This window comes from Exophiala spinifera (genome assembly GCF_000836115.1).
Source record: "Exophiala spinifera strain CBS 89968 unplaced genomic scaffold supercont1.3, whole genome shotgun sequence".
NCBI classification, from domain to species: domain Eukaryota; kingdom Fungi; phylum Ascomycota; class Eurotiomycetes; order Chaetothyriales; family Herpotrichiellaceae; genus Exophiala; species Exophiala spinifera.
This window is the reverse complement of record NW_015622515.1, coordinates 3411819-3439306: the sequence shown is the minus strand read 5'-3', so window position 1 is coordinate 3439306 and position 27488 is coordinate 3411819. Positions and strand designations below refer to the sequence as shown.

At 51.7% G+C, this 27488-nt stretch overlaps 8 protein-coding genes across 8 annotated transcripts; 4 read left to right on the top strand and 4 right to left on the bottom strand.

The window, feature by feature from the left end:
- Nucleotides 1–357: 357 nt before the first annotated feature.
- PV08_04988 (uncharacterized protein) lies at nt 358–1801 on the top strand (the record flags this gene model as incomplete). The annotated part of the gene is made up of 2 exons (XM_016379332.1): nt 358–830; nt 913–1801. The coding sequence occupies 2 exons, from the start codon at nt 358–360 to the stop codon at nt 1799–1801; spliced, it is 1362 nt and encodes a 453-aa protein (XP_016238009.1).
- Nucleotides 1802–2266: 465 nt separating this feature from the next.
- PV08_04987 (uncharacterized protein) lies at nt 2267–2611 on the top strand (the record flags this gene model as incomplete). The annotated part of the gene is made up of 1 exon (XM_016379331.1): nt 2267–2611. The coding sequence occupies one exon, from the start codon at nt 2267–2269 to the stop codon at nt 2609–2611; it is 345 nt and encodes a 114-aa protein (XP_016238008.1).
- An 807-nt stretch (nt 2612–3418) lies between these two features.
- On the bottom strand, nt 3419–7690 carry PV08_04986 (uncharacterized protein; the record flags this gene model as incomplete). Its single annotated transcript, XM_016379330.1, has 3 exons — nt 3419–7010; nt 7062–7278; nt 7327–7690. The coding sequence occupies 3 exons, from the start codon at nt 7688–7690 to the stop codon at nt 3419–3421; spliced, it is 4173 nt and encodes a 1390-aa protein (XP_016238007.1).
- A 1118-nt stretch (nt 7691–8808) lies between these two features.
- Nucleotides 8809–11152, bottom strand: PV08_04985 (uncharacterized protein; the record flags this gene model as incomplete). Its single annotated transcript, XM_016379329.1, has 3 exons — nt 8809–8969; nt 9024–9294; nt 9344–11152. 3 exons carry the CDS (start codon nt 11150–11152, stop codon nt 8809–8811), a joined length of 2241 nt encoding a protein of 746 aa, XP_016238006.1.
- Nucleotides 11153–13618: 2466 nt separating this feature from the next.
- PV08_04984 (uncharacterized protein) lies at nt 13619–14836 on the bottom strand (the record flags this gene model as incomplete). Its single annotated transcript, XM_016379328.1, has 1 exon — nt 13619–14836. The coding sequence occupies one exon, from the start codon at nt 14834–14836 to the stop codon at nt 13619–13621; it is 1218 nt and encodes a 405-aa protein (XP_016238005.1).
- Nucleotides 14837–15094: 258 nt separating this feature from the next.
- PV08_04983 (uncharacterized protein) lies at nt 15095–18145 on the top strand (the record flags this gene model as incomplete). The annotated part of the gene is made up of 1 exon (XM_016379327.1): nt 15095–18145. The coding sequence occupies one exon, from the start codon at nt 15095–15097 to the stop codon at nt 18143–18145; it is 3051 nt and encodes a 1016-aa protein (XP_016238004.1).
- A 242-nt stretch (nt 18146–18387) lies between these two features.
- On the bottom strand, nt 18388–19444 carry PV08_04982 (uncharacterized protein; the record flags this gene model as incomplete). The annotated part of the gene is made up of 2 exons (XM_016379326.1): nt 18388–18784; nt 18852–19444. The coding sequence occupies 2 exons, from the start codon at nt 19442–19444 to the stop codon at nt 18388–18390; spliced, it is 990 nt and encodes a 329-aa protein (XP_016238003.1).
- A 716-nt stretch (nt 19445–20160) lies between these two features.
- PV08_04981 (uncharacterized protein) lies at nt 20161–22281 on the top strand (the record flags this gene model as incomplete). The annotated part of the gene is made up of 5 exons (XM_016379325.1): nt 20161–20406; nt 20461–20683; nt 20740–20771; nt 20839–22167; nt 22246–22281. The coding sequence occupies 5 exons, from the start codon at nt 20161–20163 to the stop codon at nt 22279–22281; spliced, it is 1866 nt and encodes a 621-aa protein (XP_016238002.1).
- Nucleotides 22282–27488: the final 5207 nt, after the last annotated feature.

Genomic DNA, 27488 nt, shown 5'->3' with positions numbered 1-27488 from the left:
ACCCCAGCATCTCCGCAACAACCAGCGATATCGGGGTTTTAGATACCAGGTACATTGCTGAGCCAGTGAGGGGATATTCTCCGGCTCATCCATGTCGTCTCCATCACTCGTCTTTTGCAGACACTGGAGTTTCTTCGCACAAACTCCGTGGGGTAAAGAGGCTGTGGATCAAACGGTATGTAACCTCCATAGTCCTGTTTCACTCGGCACAGATGGCGACGTGATGTCCATCTATAGCAGTAGGCAACACGACTCGATGAATGCATTGACAGACTCGAAGACATCATCCAACGACAATTCAAGATAGCATTGTCCTCTTGGTGTCATTCTAGCCCGGTAGACGTGCCAACTCCGAGAATGGCCACGCTCAGCATCGCCAATTGGGCTGTGTCTCTAGAGTACACATCTCTCCCAGAAAGTGTGACTCACGCTGCAATACGCAGCTTCTACAACTGGACTGGCTGTGCATTGGGAGGCTCTAACCACCGCACGACAACAACGGCACTCAAAGCCCTCTCACCTTTCTTTGGTCCGTCAACCTCCTCCATCCTTGGACGTGCCAATGTTTCTGAAGACTCGTTACCGAAGCGTGCGGATGCTTCGCACGCTGCCTTGATCAATGGCATTGCCTCGCATGTGCACGACTACGACGACACCCATCTCGAAACCATCATCCACCCGACAGGGCCCGTGGCAAGTGCCCTGCTCGCACAGGCAGAAGCGCAAGGCAACGTCAGTGGCAAGGATTTTATTCTCGCCCTCGTCGCGGGCATCGAGACGGAATGCAAGGTTGGATTAGCGGTTTGGCCGAAGCATTATGATATCGGATGGTAAGGCACGACGCTCACCGACCCCCTACCTCGACCGCCCAGCCTCTCACGGAGCAAGCATACTCACGTTTTCTGACAACAGGCACATCACCAGCACCACAGGCTCAATCGGGGCCGCGGTCGCAGTGGGCAAGCTTCTCAAACTCACACCTGAGCAAATGGCTCATGCGATCGGTATAGCCGCGACACAAGTGACGGGACTCCGCGAGATGTTTGGCTCAGACACAAAGTCATTTCACGTAGGCCGCGCGGCGCAGAACGGATTGACGGCCGCAGTCCTTGCCTCGAATGGGTACACGAGCTCTCTTCAAGCACTCGAAGCAAAACGTGGATGGGCCCATGTTGTAAGCGAGACGCAGATACTGTCCGAGCAAGTAACGACACTGGGTTCTATATGGGAGATTGAGAAAAACTCTTTCAAGCCATTCCCGTGCGGTATCGTCGTCCACCCAGTCATAGACGGTTGTATTCAGCTTCACAACGAGATGACCTCGTCCGGGTACAAAGCGGGCGATATCGCAAGGGTTCACTGCAGGGTTCACCCTCTTGTACTTGAATTGACAGGAAAGAAGACACCTCAAGACGGCTTGCAAGCCAAGTTTAGCGTCTACCACGGTGGAGCCGCCGGATTGGTGTTCGGAAAAGCAGGCCCGGGAGGTTACGAAGACGCCGTTGTGAAGAGCGATGAGATCATCACAGTCAGAGATAAGATTGACGCGTTTGCGGATGCTAACCTCGGACCCGACGAGACTGTAATTGTGGCTGAACTCAGAGACGGGACCAGCTTGAAAAAACATGTCGGGCATGCCATTGGGAGTCTGGAAGTCCCCATGACCGACGAGCAGTTGGAAGCAAAATTTATTGATCAAGTCGGTCGAGTCTTGGGTTCGCAGCAGGCTTCAGAGGCCAGCAGAGCATGCTGGGCAGTGGGGAGTGTTGGCAATGTCGAAGAGCTTGTTCGGACGTTATAGATATTTATCCAAGGCAGATACATAGATACCCAAACCTTAGCAAGCTACCACAAGACGCACACATCTCGGCTCGTGAAATGCCTTCGGATAGAAATCGTGGTGGCCTAGCTCTGCATCATGCGATATGCATACCAAGACGTCTACTGGCATCACGAAGTTAGCTCTTCCTCTGCTTGCCGGGGTTTACGGAAATTGAGATGTCTGATGCTTCGCGACATAAGCGTAGATTTCAGCCTCTGAGTTTTCCAGAAGCTCGTGACACTGCAAGAGACTTTTATATCTCTTTTTTATCTGATGGTTAGTTGTACAAGTAAGAAGACCTAAAGGGAGGAGGATGTTACAAGGGTGATCACGTGGTCGCAACGACAACCTCCTGCGTCTACGGCAGCTTGACGAACCTCCATCCATCTTTTTCGTCACGAAGCAACTCACCTCGACCACAACGAAAGATAACGTCTCCTTACGATGAGAGCTTTCACGATCTCCAGAGCTGTGCGATCTAGTGTCGCTCGACAGCAAGGCGCCCTTCAGACCCGATACCTGAGCACGACACGATCCTTCAGACAGACTCCAACACAGTCCTCCTCCGAGGGGCCTCCAGAGAAGCCGATCAACTTCTACGGCACACATGGACGGGCATTCTTCAAGGCCATCACACTAGCATTCCTCACCTACCAAATCGCCTACTGGGCATGGTTGACGCTAGAGACCGAAGAGATCAAGGACCAGAAAACCCGCGAGATCAAGTCTCTGGAACAGGAGGTTAGATCACTAGACGACAACAGAAAATCACAGAGGCCTGGAAGCTGAGCGAAGTGCATAAGCAACGATGGAGCAGCTATGCAGTGGGACGAAAAAAAGATGAAAACTTCGGTGCATCCCCCGGGAGATATGAGGACTCCATGCGTCGAGAAAGTGGTCTGGCAGACAACAACGCACTGTCCAAGAAGAGTAACCCTACAATTTCACATTCTCTGATGAAGGGATGGAGTAAAGGCTACAACAAGATTGTGCGGACGTCTCACAAGCGCCTATACCATCGATCGAGAATGATTCGAAGTCCGCGTCGAACGAGTGGAATAGACTCTGGGCGAACGAACGAACCCTGCCGTCTTCTCAAAAATTGTGACCAGGGACAAAGCGCCATTTTCTCGTCTCTGTGTGAGGAACATCTACAGAAACCTCCACTCTTGCCCGTAAAATGGCTCAGATACTACGGATTTCAGGAGATCCAGGGTCGATTCTCCAGCGAATACGATGGTGGAGTGGATATGGCACGGCACGGCAAGGCTGCCTGCTGGCTAGATGAATGGATACATTTCGAAAACAACGCCTGTCCTCCACAATCCTGATGAAAAGAACAGGTCAAGATCTGACTGGTGTATTGAGTGACAACAATCGAGTGGAAACGATCAAAGGATGGAACGAGTCGGAGGATTCGAGTGAGTGCGATGTGGGGCTTACAGGGTTTGTGTCATTACATGAGAGCTGCGAGCTACATACGATAGTGCGCTCCCTCTGGGAGGAGTATGAACCCATATGTTGTTTGTCGCCTACTTCATTCGGTCACTACGTGAACAATAAGCAGAGATATTCAGTTTCGTCCAAATCCAATGATCATCGCCCAGGTATAAGAGGTTTATACCGATCGTCTAGAACGCTCCCACCTTTCCGATCACCATTGCCATCATCGCCATCACGGTCCATTAGTCCTGCATTGTTACCATTGACACTGCCCGTACCACTCCGTCGCGGCGGTAGACGGGGACCAGCCTGTTCAGTGGCTCCGTCCGATCTACTACTCTGCAACCGCGCCGACGACCCATTGCTACTGCTACTCCCACCACCGGGGTCAAATCCACCACTCCCCTGTCGAACTCGCTCTTGGTACTGCTGCAACGGGGTCAATTTCCGCACGGGTGCGGGCAATGCTGCTGCCGTAGATCCGTCCCTCCTCGGAGGTGGCGGAGGTGCCTGTCCTTGTGATTGCTGTAATTGTAGACTATTCCTCCGACCACCACCGTCTGAACTCGTACTTGCCATGTCTGGCGCACTGACGAAAGACGCCGTCGAACTCATTGTACCCGTCCTTCGAGGTAGAGGAGGTGGTCGTTCTTTTTGGTCTCCATCCCCCTGTGGTCTCCCCATTGGTTCCGGCGAAATAACCACATTGTCCCTCGACAGATCCGCGAGGCGGGCCAGTACTGGTGCAGGGAGAGAACTCAACTGCGGCACAGCCACCTGACCTGACGACGTTGTCAGCGTCGACGGCTTGACGGGTTTCGGAGGCGGCGGCTTCTTCGTCGTCGTCGAAGATGCTCTTATAGGCACTTGCGGTGACGCTCGACCCGACTCTGATGTATCTGGCGAAGACGCCGCACCCGACGTCCCAGCAGCTCGTGTCCTCGCTGCCGAAACACCTCTCGGCGGTGGCGCTGGCGGTACAGCGTCTCGCGCCGTCTCCGTCCCCGGCTTGGTGGTTCCGGATGACACATTCCGCTCCCCTTCCCACACAGGCGGGACCATTCTTCTCGTCCCTCTCGATGGCGGTGCTTCGGGCTTCTGTGGCCTTTCGATTTTCACCCAGTCGTCCTCCGCCCCATCCTTTTCCTTCCAAGGGTTTGCGGGCCGATCCCGATTCAATATCATCCTGTCGTTCGGTGGTTTCAGCGTACTACGGACTCTCTTCTCTCCGTCCAGCCACCACTTCCTTTTGTCGCTGCTGGCTGGTGGCAGGCCCTCTTGAATGCTCCTGTATCCGCTTAGACTCTCCAGCTCATCTTCATCACTGCCGTCGATGGTATCAGAGACCGATAGCCCCTCCGTAGACTCTCTTGCCGCGGCGATTTTGGCTTTCATTTCTTGGGCTCGCTTGCTGTACAACCGTCTTGTGAGTTCGTCCTTCTTGCTCTCGTCCACTACCAAGATGCCCATTTCAAACACGGCGTAGACTGGCCGATGATCGCTGAACTTGAGTTTCATCACGCTGTCATACTCCAGTTGCCGCATCTGTGTGCCCAGAATCTCCCCCCCTTGCGCACCTTTGTGGTTGACTTTCCAAAGGATCCGATCTGTCCATGCTGGTATGCGTTGTTTGTCGCTCGAATCGAAGTCGTCCTTCCCGATATCGTACTTATACGTAGGTAGAAACCTGACTCTCCCTTCGCGGTAGAAATTAAAGCAGTTGCCCACCACCATCTGGATGTTCAACTGGTCATTTTCGTACAGCTTCCCCAATGCTTCCTCGCGAACCTTTTCGTTGCCAATGATTGCCTCATTGACTAGCGCCTTGACTTTCTCGTACCCAAGACCGATCCTGTAGTTGAAGTCACCTGCCCAAACAACGACCTCGTGGTCTTCGATACTCCTGTTCCTTTGGAACCTCAGGCCAGACGTGATGGTTTGATAGTCTCGATTTCGTTCCTCGTAATTCGCGAATCCTGCAGCCAAATGTGCTGTGACGAAACAAACGCTCGTACTTTCGATATCCATCCGTATCGCCACCGCTCCCTTGTTTCCAGCAATTCCACTCATGCCCGTCTTCTTGATCGCACCTTCGACGTTTTTGATGCGGTTGAGAATGCTCGACTTGACAAAGACGAGCAGCGCCGCCCCGACCAATTGCCCACTCCGCAGCAACACATAATCGTCTTCCTTGATCCTGTCAGTAGATGGGTATCGTTTCTCACTGTCTTGATCTTGTGTTTGACCATTGAGACACGCTTTCACGGTTCTTTCCCACATCATGCGTCTGTTCGGGTCCGTGCTCATAATTTGCTGAGGACTCAACTCGACAATTTCCTGGAAGCCCACCACAAATATGTCCAGTCCCATCTCACGAGCCTTCAGCCATGGACTGAGATCTTCTTGTGCCCCACTGATCTTTCCGTTGAGATTGTACGTTCCAACGCCTAGCTTCACAGTGTCTCGCGTTTCGAACTCAGCCCTTCTTCTTCCAACCTCCGAAACCACCCAGTCATTGATCGGATCAAACAGATCTACACTGTTTTGTCCTACCAACCTTCCTAATAACAAGTCCACCGTGTTTTGCCTGTTCTTGTCCTCGAAATGATTCACATACAGTCTTGTTGCTGACTTTCTTGCATCTGCAATGGCTCCAGCGAGACTCATCTTCCCGTGCCTTGTGAACGAACTTTTCAACGCCCCCGTACCTGCGTAGATTTTGCTCAAAGTGTCTCCGTTGTCAGCCCACAAGGTAGAATGCCGCATCCAGAAATCCGAGTTCGCTTTCTCGCCTCGATGGTCCAGGAACAACTCAAGAGCCATTTGACTCACCATGCCTTGGATCAGATTCGTTCTATCAAGACAGTCCAAACAGTTCACTCTGAACACCCCATTCTGCTGCATTATCACGACTGACCGTTTTGTCATCATGCGCTTCCCCTGCACGATAGTCTCCTCGTTCACTTCTTCACTGAGGAAATAAACGAAACTTTCCGCGCTAGAGGCGAGATAAGGCCTGATAGCTCTAGCCCCTTCGTATCCCGTCGCGCCTTTCGTGCGTTCATGGAAGTCAAACTCTGTTTCCCTGAGCAGATTGTGCTCTTCCTCTTCACCCTCTTCATGTCGTCGTAAGGGACTTCGCTTGACATGGTACCGATACCGCTCCGTGAGTTCGACCTCACCAGACTTGAATGCAGATAGTAGGTTGACGATATGCACCGCTCCGTATGTTCGTTCGAGCGCGGAGAAGTGTTTGTCAAATGCAGGTTGAGTGGCTTCCGGAGAGCGGGTGATCTGGATTTTCTGCTGTCCCGGAATTAGGGAGGACGAGCTCTCCCAGAATATGGGAATACTGCCTCTAATATGAGTGTAACTGAAGCATAGGCCTGAGGAGGGTGTATAGAAGATGGTCTCTGTCTCCACAAAGTTTGCCACATTACCGTTATCGTCAACACCACGAGAATTAAAGCGAGTCCCGGCTCGACGAGAGGAAAGGCGGGATATTATGGTAAGTGTAGCTGGGACGCCGGACGTCGCCCCGCGAATGGGATTCGAGGATGGCGGGACAGGAAGACTCTTGACGAAACCGCGGATCACTGAAGTCAAGAGCCGGGAGTGATCAAGTGCAGTTCGTTCATGGTCAGCGAGGCGGCTTCGGAATTTGAGAAGTGGGTCGATCATGTATGAATTCCAGAGAAGACCTTCATCCAAGCTGGATATGTCGACTGCTGAGTCAACATCGGCTCTGTCAGCAATGGTCAGTCCTGCTCTTAACTATAGTTGGCGATCATCGTACCTATCTTGCAGGCGACGTGTGAGGTCAAAATCCAGACTGTAATAGAAGTGGCCATTACTGAGCAGCTTTTTTAGAGCAAGGAAAGGGTGTTCAGCGGACGAATCGCTTTGATCATAACCTCCGCCATAATCAGCATCATCGGACTGAAAGTATTGGTCAGGATACGGGTTCGGGTAAGGTCCATGTCCGTGATCATAATCGGCTCGGTTGAGGCAGTCTGGCTCTTAATTAGGCATGGAGGTTCTAGCTCGACCGATCAACTCACAAAATTCGACGGCGTAGATCTTCTGTACAGTTTCGCCACGTCTTACAGAGGCCACCTCCTCGGAACCCGTAATGACACACAAAAAAACATCGTTGTTAAGGGTAATTAGACCCAAGGTACCCTTGGCGGTTGTGAGTTGATAGAAGTGGCTCAAATCAATAGACGACTTCTCTGCAAATTCCACCATGCAACGAGGCGTTGCGTTCGACCGAGCCGAATTGAGAGACAGGGGTAAGCTTGTCGAACTCGAGATTCGTCCATTCTCTGCTGGTGTGTGGGAGTGTCGGAAGATCAGGACATGTTCATCCGTCGTCAAGGCCACAGTCCGATGAGGATAGTCGTGGATCAACACTCGCATGGACATGGCTGGGGGCTACCAGAAGAGTCGCATCTGTATCAACAGGGCCAATCTAAGTAACAGATGTTCAGATCCCCATTATCTGTTGACGTAAGCGCTGAGTAGCAGTCGACTGTTGTGGCATCCGGTCGTGTGTCCGATGTTGCTGAAGTTCCTTGTCGAAAGTAATGCCGAGCTATGTCGAGCTGCCCAAAGTGGCTCTGTAATATTAGGTCGAGGAAAACAACCCCGAATACTGGAACAGCGTAGAGTGAGCATATGTACCTACTGGAGTCTTGCGCCACGTCGATGGTCGACGTCGACTGATTGTTGCACAGTAAAGTCCCGAATTCGGTAAAGTCTCAGTCAGCTGACTTGGCTTACTAAGTCGTCAACTCTAAAGATCCCAGTACGCGTGAAGCAGAGCGAGCAAACCTGGAGATACAAGTCTTTTGCAATATTGTCATCCAACATCTAAAAAGCTTCACCCCCGGAGACATCCAAGTTCGATAGAAGGCCTCACTGCTACAATACTTCTAGGAGTGGGTGAGAAACGGGCTGAGTTTGGCCAGCAATACTCCCACCCTGCCATGTGTTTTGGGGTATCTCGAACATCCACCACAACGCCCGAACCATGAAAATGACCAACATCCTCATCCTCATATATATGACATTCATCGAATATCACTAGGTCAACACACACACCTCCATTAAAATGTAGCTTTCTTTTTCCACTCAAAAACGCTAAATGTCACAAAATGTTTCAAAACTCCCGCTGGATCCCGTTTTCATAAATCGTCGCAACATAAGAGAAGGGGTTTTCCATCCACTGTATATCATCGTCCCCTTGAGGCATGAGAAACCAATCCCGAGTCTTCGGGAGGATAAAGCCATGCCTCCTGATGTAGCCTATGTGATAGGCTGTCTCATCCTGACAACTTGAATCGTAGTCGACCGGTACGTCGAGTAGGAAAAGATCTGAGGGAGTCGTGACTGTGGTAGAAGTGTACACCGGTGTAATGGATGAAAAGATCAATGGTACCACCCAAGCGTTCACCTCTCGTCGTCGATTCTCACAACATCACTCCTTGAAAGCCCGAGGAAACCAATTACTACGACCGCTCATGCCGAGTAGACAACAGCCTTCACATAACGGTGCACGAATCTTGTTCCGCAGCACCGTGCTGCGATCGAGCGGCTACTTCAGGCTTTTTCTCACCTTTTAAAGCCCGCGAGGAGGACCGGCTCGGAGCCCCTCCCAGCATCCAGCTGGCGAGTCCTCCCGGTTTTTTCTTTTTGGGATGGGCTACAATTCAGTCAGCGGAACATTCAGAAACACAAAGGGAATCAATAGGCCTACGCTTCTTCTTTTCTCGAGGATTGAGGATTTCATCCACCATGAGAATGGCATCCGGGTCTAAATCAGGAGGCGCAGGTGGCCCTTCTTCCTTTGGCTCCGGAACCGGCCACAACATCATGGTGATGTGCATGTCAGGCTCGATAGTCGATTCCCAGTAGTTCGGCATGATGATTTCCTTGTCAGGGCCGATCAAGTCATAGCGACCGGCCATGACAGCATCAGCGAGGCCATCAACGTGGGCAAAAGCCTGGTTTATCAGTCCTTCCATGTCCTGCAAGAATTAGCCCAGTATTTTCGACAGTCCTTGTCTCGCAACTTACTCGCCAACGGTGGCATCGCTCCCAGGGAAAGTTATAGTTGCGCCCAATTGCGTCCTTGAATCTGACAGGAGCCTTTTTCTCAGGAGGAGCTGCGGCCGCAGCCTTCTTCTCTGCTTCTTCTGCCTCCGCCTTTGCTTTAGCTGCCTGGGCCTCGGCCTCCTTCAGTTTAGCCTCCGCCTCTTCTTGTGCCTTTTTGGCTTCGGCTTGTGCTGCGGCTGCTGCCTCCGCCGCTGCCTGCTCAGCTTGAGATTTGGCAGCTGCTGCAGCTTCGTCCGCAATTTTCTTTTCGGCCGCTGCCTTCTCAGCCCGAGCAGCGGCCTCTTCAGCGGCAGCTCGCAACGCAGCCTCGGCGGCTTCTTTACGAATCTGTTGTTCGTGAGCCGCCTGCTCCGCCACCTTTCTGACTTGCTCCTCATATGCACGTATGGCTTCCTGTCTGGCTTCCTCTCGGATGCGGCGCTCTGCCTCCATACGTTCATTCAATGCGGCAGCATCCGCACGGGCCTTGGCTTCGGCCGCTAAGATGGCTTCTTCGCGAATGCGTCTCTCTTCTTCGGCACGTGCCGAAGCCTGCAAAGCTTCCGCTCGTGCTTTCTCGGCTGCTTGAATGAGTGCTTGATCTCGAATACGCTTCTCTTCTTCTGCGCGGATGGCATCCTGTCGTGCCTTCTCCTCCGCCTGCCGCAGAGCGTCCTGCCGAATGCGAGCTTCTTGTTCAGCCTGTGCCGCCGCAGCTTTGGCATTCTCGGCGGCTTGTGCTTCTTTGGTCATCTCTGCCTGCGCCTTTTGTTCTTTCAACAGGTCTGCGAATCGCTTGAACATCTCCTCCGGATCCTCTTTCTTGGCCTCGAGCTTGTCGGCAGAAACATTCACAGATCCGGGTTGAGGAGATGGTACTAGCGGGGGTGGGATGCGATAGTCCATGTATGGATAAGGCATCTGCTGGTGGTATTGGAGATATTGGTGAGGATATTGCTGGGGTCCAAACTGAGGGGGATATTGCGAAGGGAAATAGCCACCCCCAGGTGGCCCCCCGTAGCTGACTATGGTGGGAGCGCCGTACGGGGGGGAATACGGAGAGCTAACTTGAGAAGGAGCATGAGAATAACCCCCGGGGTAACCTGATGGTGGCGGATATTGAACTGGTTGGGCGCCACCCATGTGAGGATAGTGGGATGGATAGGGCATGGTCATAGGCTGTGCTTGTAAAGGAATCATCTGACCAGAATGAGGCACAGGGGGGTATGCATATGAGGCTGAGGAAGCGCTCTGGGTATACCCGTTGGGCCCATAGTACGATTGAGGTCGAGGCATTCGAGGATCGATATCAGTTCGCAGAAACTCTTCTGTAGAGTCACCACTTTCTGTAGGTGCAGCCTCTCTTAGTTCTCGGGTGCGACTGCGTGCAGGTTCGCGGAGGGACTGTTGGCGACGAGACGGCTGCCGCCGTGTTGAGTCTGATCTGGTGTCGTATCGTTGTACTCTTTCTCGATGATCTACTCTCGAGGCTGAGTCGGAGCCATCACCTTCTTGCAGTTCGTGAGGGTAATCTAATTGTACGAAGTCACCGGGATGTGAAGAGGAGCCACTCTGGCTCTGAGTCGGCTGGATCACAGAGTATTGGGGGGAAATTTCGGCGGGAGAGACCTGGACGCCGTTCTCGTGGAGCTCGTCGTCTTGTGAAGCAGGAGAAGGGGAGCGCGAGCGAACGTGGGTAATGTCGACGTGGACGTGACTATGACGGCTTGATGACCTAGCAGGGAGAAGGTTAGCATGGACAGAAGAACCGTGGCATACAACGCACCCCATTAGACAATGAGTGAGGTCAAGGAATTACCGCGTTCAACCGACCCACGCAGGGCAGGCTGAACGAGATAGCCTTGAGGTGGTGTTAGTTGAGGGGAGCTAACCGGACCAAAAGAGGGCTGACTTCAGGCTGCGAGGACTGTCCAGATGGCCAGATCCAGTGTAGAGCTATGGCTGTAGCAACGTCTCTCAGCGCAGGTGGACGGTGGTCGAGGCTGGCGGTGGTGGTGACCGCCTGCGACTTTGCGAAATTCCGACAAGGTGGATCCGTGGGGAAGAAGGGACGGCCAGAGGCGAAGGGAACATAAGCGTCCAGCCGAGGAGCAAAAACAGAAAAGCTCAGACCTGCGGCGGTGTCGACAATTGAAGCTGGGATCAAGGAGAGTGTTGGATGAGTGCGAGGGAGAAGAGGTGTGACAGCGAAGATGAGGATGTTGACGCCGACGATGTTGCAAGCGAAGGGGAGCCAGTTGGCGCGGTGTGAGTGTGAAGGCGAGTGCGAGTGTGTGTGTTTGGTGACAGGTGATTGAAATGGGAATAACGCCGCTAAAACTTGGAAAAATGATGCCCAATGCCTGGTGCCCAATTGCACCCCCAACTTTTTGACGGCACCAAGAAGATTAAAAGGCAGCAAAATCCGAAGATCCAGAACCCAATGCGTGGGAGTGCAAGTACAGTCAGTCACAGTCAGTCGGTAACTGTCAGCACCTCGGGCGTGGGCAAAATAACTCGCCTGGAGCGCACTGTCCTTTCGTCGGTGAGGGCAGCGGCAGCACCCAAGCGGCGGAATACCAAGAGTTCGGATAGCGAGGGGGGAGCCTAGCGAGCCTGATCCCGGTCCCTAAGCACTCCCTCTAACCGCCTGCTATCTGCACTATTGTGGGCAGCCTCGGGCGTCGTGCGTAGTGGGGGTCGACGTCAGAAGCCTTTAAGCGTCCACTTTTTTCTTCCGACTTCTGTCGTTGGTATGCGGATCAACAAGCTCCGTACTTGTACTCTCGCAATCCCAAAAAATCCTCCAAAACGTCGGCGATGATGCCAATGAAATAACAACTGTAGGTCTGATGATCAGGTTGCAGTGAACGAAACCCCATGTGATGATCTCGATGTTGCTGTCGATGATGGTGACGATGAAGAGAGACAAGTTCATCCGTCGAAGGTGAGCACCGATCAAAGGAATCCGAGCAATGTGGTGAGTCCTTTGCCGGTATGAATCTGTCGAACCGAGACTCAATCCCCTTTTGCTCCGGTTTCGAGTCCCAATCCGTATGGCTCACACCCCGGGCGAGACGGTCTTCCAAGCCTCAAACTCGTCCGGTAATGAACAGCGGTCAACCAAGCGTCAGCCCAGATACCGCGATATCTTATCTGGTCTGATATAGATTGCGGGCTTCACAGAGATCTTACACCTCTTCCCGGGGAGGTAGGTCAAAGAGGGAAGAGTCAGAAAGGTGTGTGTTGGCGGCAGAAACGACTGTCACTACAACAAGGTGCAGGAGTCTTGGGTTGCCTCAGGTGACGCTGTGTGACACAGGAGGGCTGAACGGGCATGCAGAGGGATCTAGGGGTTGGGATCAGGTAAGCGCTTCTTGCGCGCTGTTTTTCTTTGGTTGAATTGAGTTCCGGATGAATGAGACATTGAAGACTCCTCTGCAAGGAGAGACGGGTATGCAGCTTGCAGGAGGCACATACGCAGATGAGCAGACATGCAGAGGTGCAGACCAAGGGGTATGTCGAAAGTGCCGGGCAGGTAGGTAATGCTTCATGCACGCAAGGACAGGACAAGAGTGTCTACATTGGACTCGGCCATAATACAATCGAATTGAGTCGGAACTTTGGATCGATGGTCTATGTGTCAATCTATATCTCGGGCGTGTTGGCGAACACCCGTTATATTATCTTGCAGTGCCACACAGTCCCTGTCTCTCATGACTCACGTCAACTACCACGGCGCCGTCGACAAAGATGGTGAGATGGTGCAAGGAACCAGCAAATTTGCCCTGCACGAGATGCCCAGGCTGCGAAACCGGGCCAGTTCGTGCTTGGTAGTGCTGGCGGAGGTGAGGCTCTCGGGACCTAAAATAAAAAGCGTGGCAGGGGAGACCCATACGGTAGAGGGCCCGTCGCTACCATTTGCTGCAGGTTGGGTTACGCGGCAATTGAGGCATCCTCAGAAAAGCTGCCACGTTGGAAGGAACCAACTGCTGCCCAACTGATTTCTCCTTGCATGGCGCTAGACTAATAGTCCGCTGCATGCATTTCCTCCCACGAACCATGGTGTCTCCCGTCAAGCACTTTGGCCTCGCACAGATTTCTTCTCTGACAATCCTCTTTTGTTGAGATGTGGAGGGTGATATGACGACGCAGGTGGCCTAGAAAGTGATTTCTCATTCGAAGAGGACGCAAAATGTCAGCAACCTTTTGGTCATTGACGGTTTTCATCCTCGCCGGGCTTGACTTTCAAGTGTTTTATCTGCTCAGCAGAGCTTTGGCTGCTGTCAATTCCGACTGATTCACCCCTGGTGATCGGCGCGTAGTGCGGTCTCCTACGATAGCCTCCAATTTTGACGTGGCCAATTCGCTCAACTTCAGGAGTTTGTCGTGAGTCACATGAGTGTTGCCTTGTGCCTTGGTCGTCGTATTCGTCTCGAGAAGCTTATCTGCGGCTAACTTGAGACCATAGAAACCTCGTATATAGTCGTCACAGAGCTCGACACTGCGACTGAATCGTTTGACAGCCAGAGATAGATGGTCCCGACCTTCAGCTGAATCGATTGTCGAAACTCCGGCCATGTATTCCAGCTCTCCAAGCCGCGCGTGCAGGTTCCATGCATTGGGGGTGATGAGTAATGCTTCCTCGAGACAGAAGATGGCTTGTGAAATGCATCCTTGGGTCTGATACAGATCACTCAGCTCACACCAAGCTTCCATGTCTGTAGGAAAAGAGTCGACGAACTCCACAAGATCTGCGATAGCCTCTTGCGGCCTACCAATTGATCTTATTAGAGCAATCCTTCTCTTGAGAACAGGCACGTTCATTGGATTTTCCATTAGAATCTTATTGTAATCTTCCAGTATCTTCTTGATGGCCGTCATGTCCGAAGCCACAGCTTCCTGGTATAGTCCCCTGAGGGCCATTACCCGCTCGTTGGTTGCCCCAAATCGTTCCGTCAGCTTCTCAACACACAAGAATGCCGATTCGTCGTCACCCGTTCGCAGGCAGGCGTACAGAAGTTGCTCTAGGTCGTTCCATAGTTCCGTGGAGTCGGCCGAGCTGAAGATTGAAGCCGGAAAGCTTGTGCTGACTGATGATGCTTTGGAGAGGATGGAAGGAGCTTGCTGAGCTTTTTGTAGCGCTGCAGCAGGGTCGGACGAGTAGTCGTTGGGAGTAAGCGCTGCCATTTTTTGGGCCTCTCGTCTCGTAGTCAGTGCAGGGGAGTGATTGGTGATGTATAGTATCAACAGCCGGTCAATCACGTCGTTCTCCGGTAGGAGCGAAAACGAAGTGAATGAGATACTTAGATATTTGGCCAGCAGAACGAAAGGCAGCACAAATACACCTCTGGACAATACGGTATGCTCGGTCCAGAGCGCGGAGCGCGGAGCGCTGAGATTGATGTGGTGATCCCGGTGCCAATCGGATAAACTCCGCTTGGCATTGATTGATCCGAGCAGCAACCTGGCCATCTCGCTTTGATAAACCACCTCATGACATTGCAGTGAGTCCACACGACCACATCTCTCTTCTGTACACTACGCCGCGAGGTTTATTTTAATTTTTCATTCTGGAGGGATAAACGCAGTAAATGAGTTAACATGTTGCTTTCCAAATGACACTATCTTCTTTTCTTCGCCTGGAGTGCAGTTTGTGAATGATGCCATGCGAGGTCTAGCCAGAAATTACGATCTACCAGACTTTCGGAGCTGCTCTTAAGGCCTGCCAACATGTTCGAAAAGTCGTTGGTGGACCTCATTAAAGGTCTACGCAGCCACAAGGGCAATGAAGCGGAATATATCCAGGGCGCCATCAAGGAATGTCGAAGCGAGATTCGTTCACAGGATCTGGATCTGAAGGCTACAGCACTCTTGAAACTGATCTATCTGGAGATGTTCGGTTACGATATGACATGGGCTGCCTTCAACGTCTTGGAAGTCATGGCATCTCCAAAACTGATGCAAAAACGAGTAGGCTATCTTGCTGCTGTCCAGAGCTTCCGACCTGAAACCGAGATTTTAATGTTGGCCGAGAACCTGCTCAAGAAAGATCTCACCTCACCGACGATTCCAATTCTCTCGCTTCCTCTAACAACTCTTCCACATTTTGTCACCTCTTCAATGGCCTTGTCAATTCTTACCGAGCTTCTTCCACGAATGTCACATTCGCAGCCTGCAGTCCGAAAGAAAACCATAGTTACGCTGTATAGACTAGCACTGGTCTACCCGGAAACCCTGAGGGTTGCATGGCCGAAGATAAAGGAGCGTCTTCTGGATGAAGAGGAAGACAGCAGCGTTACTGCCGCCACTGTCAATGTCGTCTGTGAGCTGGGATGGCGACGACCACAAGATTTCCTCCCATTGGCACCCAGACTGTTCGAGCTCTTGCTTGCCCAGAAAAACAACTGGATGGGCATTAAGATCATCAAGTTGTTTGCTGTTCTTACGCCACTGGAACCACGACTTGTGAAGAAACTTGTGCGTCCCCTGACAAAGTTGATCCAGGAGACCACGGCGATGTCTCTATTATACGAGTGCATTAGCGGAATTATTCAAGGGGGCATTCTCGACGGTGCTGACAGTGGTGTCGACGTGGAAGAAGTTGCCGATCTCTGCATATCTAAGTTGAGAGGCATGATTGTCCTTGATGGCGATCCTAACTTGAAATACGTCGCGCTTTTAGCGTTTAACAAAATTGTCGGGACGCATCCGGCTCTTGTTTCGATGCAACAGGACGTTATCATGGCGTGCTTGGATGACCCGGACATCTCTATCAGAATGCAAGCATTAGAGTTGGTATCGGGCATGGTCAATAGCGACAGCCTTCAGGCTGTCGTGAACAGGCTGATGAAGCAACTCGCTAGTCTGCCTTCCTCTAATGATGCGAACGGTCATTACGACGAGGGACAAACAGATATGGAACAGAGGCTAGTACCTGATAAGAGAGGTTCCGAGAATGCACCTTTGTCAGACGAGTACCGACATGAAGTAATCGGCAGGATCCTGGATATGTGCTCGTACAACACGTACGCAAATATCACAGACTTCGAGTGGTACATTGAGATTCTCGTCCATCTCGTGCGGCATCTTGCAGCCGACCAAGATAGATCCCAATCGAGGGCTATGGGCGAGAATAGCACTTCTTTGGGCGCCCGAATAGGGTCTCAACTCCGCGACATTGCTATTAGGGTCAAAGAGCTTCGCCCCGAGACTACCAGAGCTGCAGAAACGCTTGTGCTCATTTCCAACCGAGCGATCGCATACCCGAGACACGGATCTGCACAAAGCCAAGTCCTGCAAGCCACGGCCTGGATATGTGGTGAATACGCCGAGTATCTCTCAAACCCTTTCGAAGTTCTCAACTCCCTGATCCACGAGTCCTCATACGGGTTTCCCCCTGGCACGCTCGCCATTTTCATTCAAGCTCTCCCGAAGGTAGTCTCACACATCGCTGTCGTCACCAATCGGGAATGGAATATCTCCAGGGGAACCACTATGTCCTTGTTACTGGCTCGAGCTACTGAATTTCTTGAGAAACTATCATCTCATCCCAATCTAGAGGTGCAGGAACGAAGTGTTGAGTTCTTGGAGCTCCTCCGGCTTGCAACAGAAGCGCTCTCGGGACAGGCCAGGGATAGCAGCCAGGCGCCACTTCTTCTCACATCTGCCGTTCCGTCACTTTTTGCCGGCCTAGAACTCAACCCTGTCTCCTCGGCGGCACAGAAAAAAGTGCCTCTTCCCGACGATCTTGATCTGGATGCACCCATCAACCCTGACCTGCCATCGATTCTTCAGGCGTCACAAGTGGCTGACGAAGACGAGTCTGGTGACGACATCTTCTTCAGTTTCTACCATGAGCGTGAACCTGCCCCGGCAGTTACCTCTTTTCAAGCTCCTCTGGCAGCAGCATTACTGGACTCCGCAAATGAACACGAGCCCATCTCCTATCAATCTACCCCAGATTCACCAGCCACGTTAGCAAGACGAAAAGCCGAAAGGCTTGCGCGGGCCAGAGATGATCCATTCTATATTGCACCAGCAGATGATACAGATCCCCGCATCCACGAAATTATCAGTGGGACGAACGGCGGTGAAGAGTTGGATGTTGAGTCAATTCCTATAATAGATCTACACATTGACCCTGCGCAGACTCTTGCGGCACACCAGACGGCAGGTCTAGCAGAACTGCGAACGGCCAGAAAGAAGAAGCCCCGCAAGTTCGTGATTGCTGCGGATGAAACGCTTGGCTTTGGGCCACAGACTCCTCCAATGTCACAATCCCTATCGACATCCAATGCTGGCTCTCACTCATCAACGCCAACCGCTAGTCGTCCTCGATCTCTCAGCCCCAATGCACAACTTCGTGGGAAAACCTCTACCCGTCCAACTCGGAGCTTACTGACCGTTGACTCATCGACTCTCCAGGATCTGATCCTGGAGGGAGGGTCTGCTGAAAATGAGCTGGACATTCTTCGGCGTGAAGCTGAAGAGGCCGAGATGGCTCGAGCCCTACGTGAAGTCGAAAGAAAAAGACTTGAGATGCAACGTGAAGCCGAGCGTGGAAGAACCACTCTTGGTGAAGGTGTAGATGCTGAAGGTACAGTTATTCGCAAAAAGAAAAAGAAACGGACAAAAGCAGTGGATGCAGTCGGCGACGCAGATGTGGAAGGGGAACCACAGCACGACGTTGGGACAGTCAAGAAGAAAAAGAAGAAGAAGAAGGTCAAGCCCACACAGCCTTCCGCAGCGGGCGACGCGCCAGAAGCCAGGGTCGATGAATAACGTATTGAGCTTGAGGATTAGTGAGTACTTGTTGATTTGACCAGAGGGAGGTGAGGTCTCTAAGCGAGAGCAGCGTTCATGGCGACCAGCGCTGGCAGTTCTACCGCCCTGAAGTCAATATTGGCTCGATGTTGCGAAAGCTGATCTGCATTTCAATTTCTGTGAACGCACACTTGTTGGCTTGAACTTTGCAGCCGCCTATCGACCTTTACATTCTGGCTCTTGCGAGTTTGCTCGATTTCTCATGACTTTATGTTTTGCAATATTCCCGGCTGTAACTTCTCTAGTTTCTTGCATAGCAGGTCCCAGACATACGATACTCTCTTGTCATCTTGTACAACTGGTGCATACTCCTGCACCGCCCCAGCCCTCATATACAAGCCATGTGTCTGTCTGCCTGCCGACGCAGCCTGTACCACCAGACGTGAACCTTCCTCGGAAGAACGTGCAGCGATGGCCTCGAAGATCTTGAAAAGGACCTTGATGACACCGGTCAACTCGCTTGCGAGTCCTGTCTTGCAGAAAAACGGGTCGAGAGTGTTGATCACGATTGGATTTGTTTCGGAGGTTTCAACAGGGTCGACGGCAGCTGACAGCTTGATGACTGCAAACATCAGCAATAGCTTGGAGAGATTGTACCTTGACACAAAGATACTGTCAGCAAAAGACGTCTTCAATCACTCGCACATTGGGGGGATCGACCTACTGATTCATCGGATCCATGTGCGACTTCTCCTTGAACCAGGCGAAGATGTCGTCGCTGTGGTTTTCAGGCCATTTTGCCGCATCGTACAAGGCAGATCCAACGAAGGTCAAGTGCGGTGTGGTTCCATGTGTTCTCGTCGACTCCTTTAGCTTAGGGATCATTTGCAAAGCGAGCAACAAAGTGCCGATGACGTTCACTGCGAGACAACGCTCAGTGTCATAGACGACTTTGAACTTAATGGTCTGTATGCCGGCATTGTTGATCAACACGTCCAAGCGAGGAAGGTCATTGGCTCGCTCGACAAAGGACTTGATGGACGAGGGCGATTCGAGGTCGAGCTCCCATACTTCGATGATATCGGGGCTACATTTCAACAAAGCCTCGATCTCTTGTTTGGCATTCTTGCCACGGGATTGGCTACGGCATGCCAGGATAACTTTGCTTGCACCGAGACGGACAATGTGTTTGGCTGCTTCTTTGCCCAACCCGCTATTGCCGCCAGTAATAATGACGGTCTTTGACGTGAAGGACGCTGAAGGCTTGGGGATCTTAAGTACAAATTGTGTGTGAACAAAGTCGCCGAATGAAGGCATGATTGTGGACCAGAGGTTATACTCACACGAACATATGAATGAATAGACTTGTTTCCAGGAACCTGCCCGAACTTATAGCAGACTTATATCTTGCATTTGCGAGGCATATGTGGCCGGCGATACGACGCCCGTCATGTCCGCGGACTTAACAAGACTTGGCATCAAACAAAGTCGGGAGGAGCACGACGAGAGCAATCTACGCTTGATCCGTCTTCATTCATGAACCATGGATTGACTAGCACAAGACCAATCGCAATGCCAGTCAGAGAAGGCGTTCTTCAAGCCCGAGGGGAATGAAGCCTACATTCCTCTGTCGAGGTCTTGCACGTGACCACGACCTCAGCCATCTCGACTGGGCTTTTTCGCCTCTTCCGTTCGGTTATTGGGTACAATCAGTCAAGATCGATTGGCCTGCGACGACTCCAGCATGCGGTCTTCGCACGGGGTGTCTCCAGAGAGACGTGAGACGCGGCATCGCAAAGCTCGTCGACGCTCGCGCATTCCTCTATCGTGTGAACCTTGCCGTGCCAGAAAGTGCGTAGACTGCTGACTACACTCTCTCAACGAGCGAGCACTAATTGACAGCCAGACTGAAATGTAATCGGGAGAAACCATGTCAGAACTGTACGGCTCGGGATCAACAATCGTCGTGCAAATTCCGTGGCCCTGCAACTCAGATTGCAGGATCGTCTCGGGGTAATGGAGATGAAGACACCATGCATGGACGTATCGAACACTTGGAGGTCCTCGTTAAAAGACTCATCGACCAGAACCAGAGATTCTCTCCTCTCAGTAAGGATGCGGCCCGTACTCCCGCGCGCCCTAAACCCGAGGTGGGATCAACAGTGTCTGTTGGAGTGCCCGGCGCAGGTTCAAGGTTTTCTGCTGACTCCGCTACAATCATCGATGCTTCACGTTCGGTATACCACAATGAGAACGATTGGTATACTGTTTTACAGGAGGTGCGTCAGCACTTGGAGAACCCCTTCCTTGAGTTTCGGACTAAGCGAGGGTAGATCAAGGAGATCAAGAAGACGTGGTCTCAGGAGCAGGACGACGAGAGTGAGGATAGCATTCGTCCCAATGCCTCTCACGCGGCAGATGGGTCTAGTCTACTATTCCAACAAGTCAAACCGGTCGAACGAATGGACATCTTATCTGCTCTGCCGCCGAAGACACAGGCTGATAGGCTGGTCTCGTATTTCTTTGATCGTCAATCATTCCCCATCAGTGTTCCTCGTAAGTGGTCCGCTACCCAAGAGTCATGGTGCGCACATCACTCACAGGATAGAAAGCGATCCTTCATGAGCCGACATTCAGGAAACATGTAAGTGTTGCTTGTCCTACTATATTATGTGATATGTGGTTATGAGCACCACTAATCATGCCTCTAGTACAATGACCATTGGAGAGATCCCGATCAAACCAACATCATCTGGCTTGGTCTTTTGTTCTCGATGCTGGGTATCACGATGCTAGCCTATCACCAATATGGCGAACCGCCCGAGTACGAAGGTATCTCTGAATCACTCTTCCATCTCTATCGAACTCGCACTGCGCAGTGTTTGCTCAGCGGTGATATTGCCAAGTGCCTACCGTACACGGTCGAGACGCTGCGCTTCAACGCGACCGCCGAGCTTAATCGTAAAGATGACAGTCGTCGCGGACTATGGATCATGACCGGTGTCATCGTTCGAACTGCCGTCAACATGGGCTACCACCGCGACCCCGGAGCCAACGCCAACGTCTCCGTTCTTCAAGCCGAATACCGCCGACGCATTTGGCTCACTGTGATCAGTATGGACGACATGACCTCATTTTTCGCTGGATTCCCACGCACGAGGTCGATGATCTACTCCGACACTAAGGAACCTCGCAATCTACATGACTGGGAACTTTCAGACGACGCCACCGCGTCTCTTCCTCCGTCACGACCCCTTTCAGAAGTCACTGAAACCACATATCTCATCGTCAAGGGCCGTCTCCTGTGTGCTTTAGGCCGTATCTCCGACTTCAACAGTGGCCCAACCCCAGACTCGTACGTAACGGTCCTCGAGATCGACCGGGCAGTGTATACTGCTTACAACGATTTCCCAGAGCACATGAAAGTGCCTTCTCTCAACGACATGTCCTTACCCATCCGCACCATGGCCGGATTCTCCAATCTGAGTTTGTTGTGCATGTACCATACGGGAATGTGCACTCTTCACCGCCGCTTTCTGGCGCGCGGGAAATCCAACAACGAGTTCCAGTTTTCCCGAGACAGATGCATCTCGTCCGCGCTGGGGACCTTGGACTTTCAACGTGTGGTGGAACCCTCGTTTTACCGAATGTCGCAGACTCGACAGGTCCTCATTCTCGCTGCAATGATTTTGTTTCTGGAGATTGAAGTGAGACGACAGGATCCCTGTGAAGGCGAAGTACGTCCGGATACTGGCATTCTTGTTCACGCGTTGGAGGAATCATGCACGCTGTGGGCACAAGCGATGGACGCGTGCGATGAGTCGTGGAAGGTCCATCGATTTCTTGTCGGTATGCTTTCGAATCTGAATGTCAACAACACCGGCTCCGCGTCTGGGTCCGGGGGTGGATCTACGTCGTCTCAGGCAGGGTCGATGACGGCACCTGTGGACCTCACGAGCGTGTCCTCAGACACGCAGGCAGACTCCTACTGGAAAGAATTCTCATTTGAGAACGAATTGTCAAATGTCGATTTCGACTGGGTATGGATGTGTCTTTTCCTTTTTCCCTTGCTTTGGCGGTGTCTTATTTTGTTTTTATTTCCAACTAACGATGTCAAGGCTACGTGGGATGCATTCATCGAGGATGCCGATTAGGGGATTGATGCTGTGTATTGAAGGTCGACGAGATGGACGGGACGGGGTATGACGCGAAGGGTCGACGCATATCTCTGCCCGACATGAGAGCGATGTCGCAATCGACGGCAATTGGGAATGTTCGTTCTCGAGAACACTAGTTTCCTATGTAGGTACTGTACACTGTACGCCCACGCTCGGTCATCACGTACCACACTGGTCCTCGCTTCACCTGAGTGACGAGGCTGTACCAGCCTCGCTTCACATCTCGAGACCCCCACCCGAGAACCATTCATTCATCCATTCACTCACCGCCGAATATTCCAATGGGATATCAATTGAACCCGTGAATTTTCTTCCTCAATCACCAAGACCCCGCAGTGATGGCTCAGGTTAAAACCACGTGGCTTATGTGGTGGACGTCCATTCACTGAGGCGAGCAAGGAACACACCACCGAGGGCCGCGGGCGAGTTAAGGAAGAGAAGGGCCGCGGGTTCGAATCCCCGACCGTTCGAAAAGATTATTTGCAAGGTAATTCATTCTTCCAGCTCCCATAAGAGAGATTTCACTGACGCAAATCATAGATCCACATTCGATGACCGTCAATCCCGTTCGAAGATTACCTATATATAAAAGAAAAAGTCGAAATAGTCGAGTTTCGACTTTTTTTTTTCTGTCTTTTTGAAGCCACGGATTCCACAAGAAGCAGATAGAGTTCAACGGTCTCTCAGTATCAAAGATCAAAAAGAGTCGAAGCGATCTCTTCTCCACACAATCTTCAGGAGTGGTTTACCGTGGCCGAGGCACCTACTGTTGAGATGTATGTACGTAGTTCGTACTAGTTAGTTCGTTAGTTAGTGCCCCCTCTCAGATACAATAATCTAGCCTTTGGCCAGTCCAATAGTATATACAAATAGCCCCTCTGACTTTTAACTAACTAGTGTTGTAGGTACAATAGGTGAGCAAGGGGGTATAGTTCTGTGCCTTGGGCTAACCCTGTAAGTGGTCTGTTCTCGTACCTGTACAGTACTTTATTTCCCAGGTCCTCCATCTGACGCCAATGCAAATGCAAATGCACCATTGCCCAATGCACTTACGTTTTCCTTTCCTCCCGAGGTACTCCGTGCCATGGCTGAAAGAGTTGGGACACACACACTGACAAAAAGTCCCCCTGCATTTTACGCGAACTCCTTCTCAAAGGTACAGTACAGCAGTAGGTGGCCAACTCTCGTCACGGTTCCTCCGCGGCCACCACTTTACCTTCTCCCTGTGGACGGAGTACGGGTGAAGGGTCAGGGGTGGTGGTAAAGAAGTCGTCGCACCACCACCACACCGGTTCCCAAGGCACCCTTCACCTCTGCTGCACCTCTTGCGTCTAAAATAAAGAGTTATCCGTGTTTGTGTTTTTTTCTAGAAGGGACACTAGAAGAGTGCGTCATCAGGACACACACACACACGGAGAGAGAGGTGAGAGGTGAGAGGTGAGAGGTAGCCTTACCAACTAGTTAACTCGTCGTCTAGCAGCCCCCCCGAATGGGCCCGCACTGCCACCTGTCCACTGCCCACTGCCCACTGCTCACTGCCCACTGCCGCAACGCTTCAATGCCCTTCAATGCCTCAATGCCTCAATGCCCGATGCCCACACGCTGGCTCTCAATCCATCCACCCACCGTTTCTGCCTTACGCCGGTCCAGTCCAGAAACCCCCCGGCAAAAGACCCAGGACCCAAAGCCGTGTGTCAAAGGCTGTGTCTCTTGTGTGTCTTGTGTGTCTGTATCTGTGTGGGCCTTTTCTTTCACTTTGACACCTTTTGCAAACCAACTAAAACTAGTCAACTGCCTTTCAGGTGGTCGGTTAGTTTTTTATTAGTCGTGAGTGTTTGTTTGTTGTTAGTCGGTACTTTGTGTCCTCCGTTCCTACTTCCTACTCCGTACGGCACGATATCTATCTATCCACAAAAAAGGCGTCCATTCAAATGGCAGTGTTTATTTTTTTTTTTGGTTTGACTTTTTTGGTTGCTCCCCCGACATCGATCGATCTACTAATGGGACTTTTTGTCTGTTTCTACGAGTACTGGACTCAATGATCAATGTCGAATTGCACGATTGCACAAACGCACACATCTGCATCTGCGGACCTTTGTCTCCATCTTGTCGGTGCATCGAACCCTGTCCCTGCGTCCGTCCTATCGAGGTCGCTCTGCAACGTAGTACGAGTACACACACAAATGACGCACATCCTCACGAGTCCCCGTGAGTCCTCTCGTGAGTCCTTCTCGTCAGTCAGTCAGTCAGTCAGTCGTGAGTCGTTTCTCTGGCCCCCTCCCCCCCATCCCATCCATGACTTCGGGATTCCGTTAACCAACGTTACCTAGGTTTGTACCTACTAACTAGTCGATTGTCATGGAGAAACTTTGCAGATTCACCACCACCACCACCCGCCCCAAGATCCAAAAACACCCGCCCCCCCCCTTGTCACCACCACCACCACTATCCGTATCTGTCTGTTGTGTATCTAACTAGTCACTGTTCCTTCGCGTGCCTCCTCGTAGGGGGAGATATGAGGCGCAGCATTCGATCTTTCCTCCTCCTGCTCCTCCTTCCCACAAATGTTTTTCGTACCTGACTCATTTTCTCTCTCATCTGATTCATCCACCACACTCATCCCTGTGAATCTGCCCGTCCGTCGATCTCCAATAGATATCTATCGTCCGTCCCTTGCTTGTCGGGTGGGATCTAACTACCTGTTGTATGTAACTACTCTTCTCCACCATCTCATTCCTACAAGGCTACCGCAGGTACCAGGACACCTGCCTGCGCCGACAACAATGTACTGTTCCTGGCCTAATGCTCTCTCTCTCTCTCTCTCTCCCCCCCCCCCCCCCCCCCCCAGCCTAATCGCCCATTTCTTTGCCTTGTTGCAAATCCCCAATAACTCACCTCGGGCTGATACTAGTTTACTACTCGTACACATTCACTCTCATTCCTCCATAGCTAGGTCGTAGCTAGCCTGACTCTAGGTACCTTGGGTCCGTCATACCATCCCAATTCCTCCAACGCTTTTCCGAGTAGTTTACTTTTCCAACGTCTTCAAGCCTCGAATCCAAACTGGCTCCATAAGTAACATATTTACAGCACTCATTTGTCCAAAGCCCCGTGTTCCCGTGTCCATGTGCCCTTGTGCCCTTGTGTCCCTGTCCCCCGTGATACTCCAAAGTCACCGACTTACCCGCATAGGTAGTTTACCCGTTGGTTGCCTTTTTTTTCCCACGACTCTTTAGCAGCATTTTTACACTTTTTGCTCCGCCATCCCGCGTCCATCATCAGCCTCGTTGAAACCTTTGTTGCTCTTCTCTGTCTACTTGAATCCGATCCATTCCACTTCCATTTTCCGCCTCGACATCCGAACTTCTGTACCTTTTATGATTCACATTCTCAACAAATTTCACCCTCTTGCTGGCTGCTCCACCGGCCGTTTGAACCCGTTCCAGAATTGACGCATCGATGACACGAAGCGTTGGTGACTGTGTTTGCCTACCCGCCTGCCTGTTTCCAAGCCTGCCTGCCTGCCTGCCTGCTTGCCTGTCTCCCTGCTCCATACGGGCTTGGGCTGCCGGGAACCTCTTCTATCATTTCAGGCATCGTAGACAGGAGGGTCCTTTTGTTGCCTGGGTTTTTTTACCGTCATGTCATTTTGACTCCGTCTCTCTCTCGCACACTCACTCACTCACTCACTCACTCTCGTTCCGTTTCCCATTGTTTCCTTCGAAACATTGCCACCAGCCTGCCTCGAGTGGAGGCTCGTCATGCCTTGTATGCCAGGCTGCGCTCTCTGCTTCTGTGACTCCGTCTCTTCTCGCCTCGCCTTGTCCCCCTTGGCTTCCGCGTGCACCGCCGCAAAGAAGAGTCCTGCCTGTTGTTGGGGCTTTGATGTCGGTCGAATCGTTGCAGTGCTCGATCGTCAATGGACAACTCGTGCGTTGTTTCAATGAGCCATAAAACAAAACAACTCCACTGAGCGCCCCCTCCGTAGATGGATAAGAGGAAGGCATACTTAAAGAGCCTGAGGTTCTTCACAACCTGTCCAGAACATCCTCTCACATCCCATCACCACAAATAAAGCCTTGATCCCTTCCCAGGCACATACGCACACACAAACCACACAAAGGCCCACACACACACGCACACACGTACACACATACACAGCGAGGCTCTTCATCCTCACAGTCACCACAACGTCGTCACCCACCGCAGTCATCATCACCCTCCCAGTCACCAACAAGATGGCAAAGTCAACGTTGTCACACCTTCACAACGCGCCTCCACGGGGCAATGGAGGCAACAACGGAGGAGGAGATAGACGTAAGACCCCCTTTCCCGGTCTCCCTTCCTTTCCTTAACCTACCTGAGCGCCCACAAGGCAGGAAATGCTAACTTATGTTCGTGGATAGCATGGGGCGGATCATCCAAATAAACAAAACCACGAATGGCTGCCTGAAAACCACACAAACGCAGAGGAAGGTAAGAGGGTCCCCCTGTTTCTCTCCCTCGATCATCAGATCATCACTCGACTGGTGCGTGGCTGACATTGATTTGGGTCTCCTTCAGGAATTTCACCTATTCTCCTTCCTCCCACGAATACATGTCATGATGGCTACTCGGAGCATTCGGAGTCGGCTTTGGTGTTTGGACCTTTTTGACGTGTTCCCACCCAGCGACACAGCACACAGCACACAGCACAGCACACTTACATAGATTGTACAACAGTGCTCTCAAGAGGATGATTGATATACACCGGGAGAGCAATCTGCCGACTCTCGCTCTCTCTCGCAAGAGATGAGGGCTTCGGGAACAAAGTCTTTGCATTGGGAACAACAGGAGAAGATGGAAACAGTCCATGCTTAACAGTTTGGCAATTTTGAGGGGGTGTCGATTTGGTTTGGTTTGGTTTGGTTTCATGTTGTGTTGAAGACATTTGTTGTATTTGTTGGGCTTCTTCTTCTGACGTCATGTTCATGTACATCTCGTGCTGGATCACGTGTAGACAACCCAACCCTCCCCCCCCCGACATATAGACAACCACAGGTACAAGTGACCTGGGTCACTGACTCCATTACCTACGGAGTAATCCATATTGTTTTTCACTAGGCACCTCTGTCTCACTTCAAGTTTTCAGTTCAAGTCTGAGATACTCTTAAAAAAGATCGTAAACAGTCCAATCCCTGACA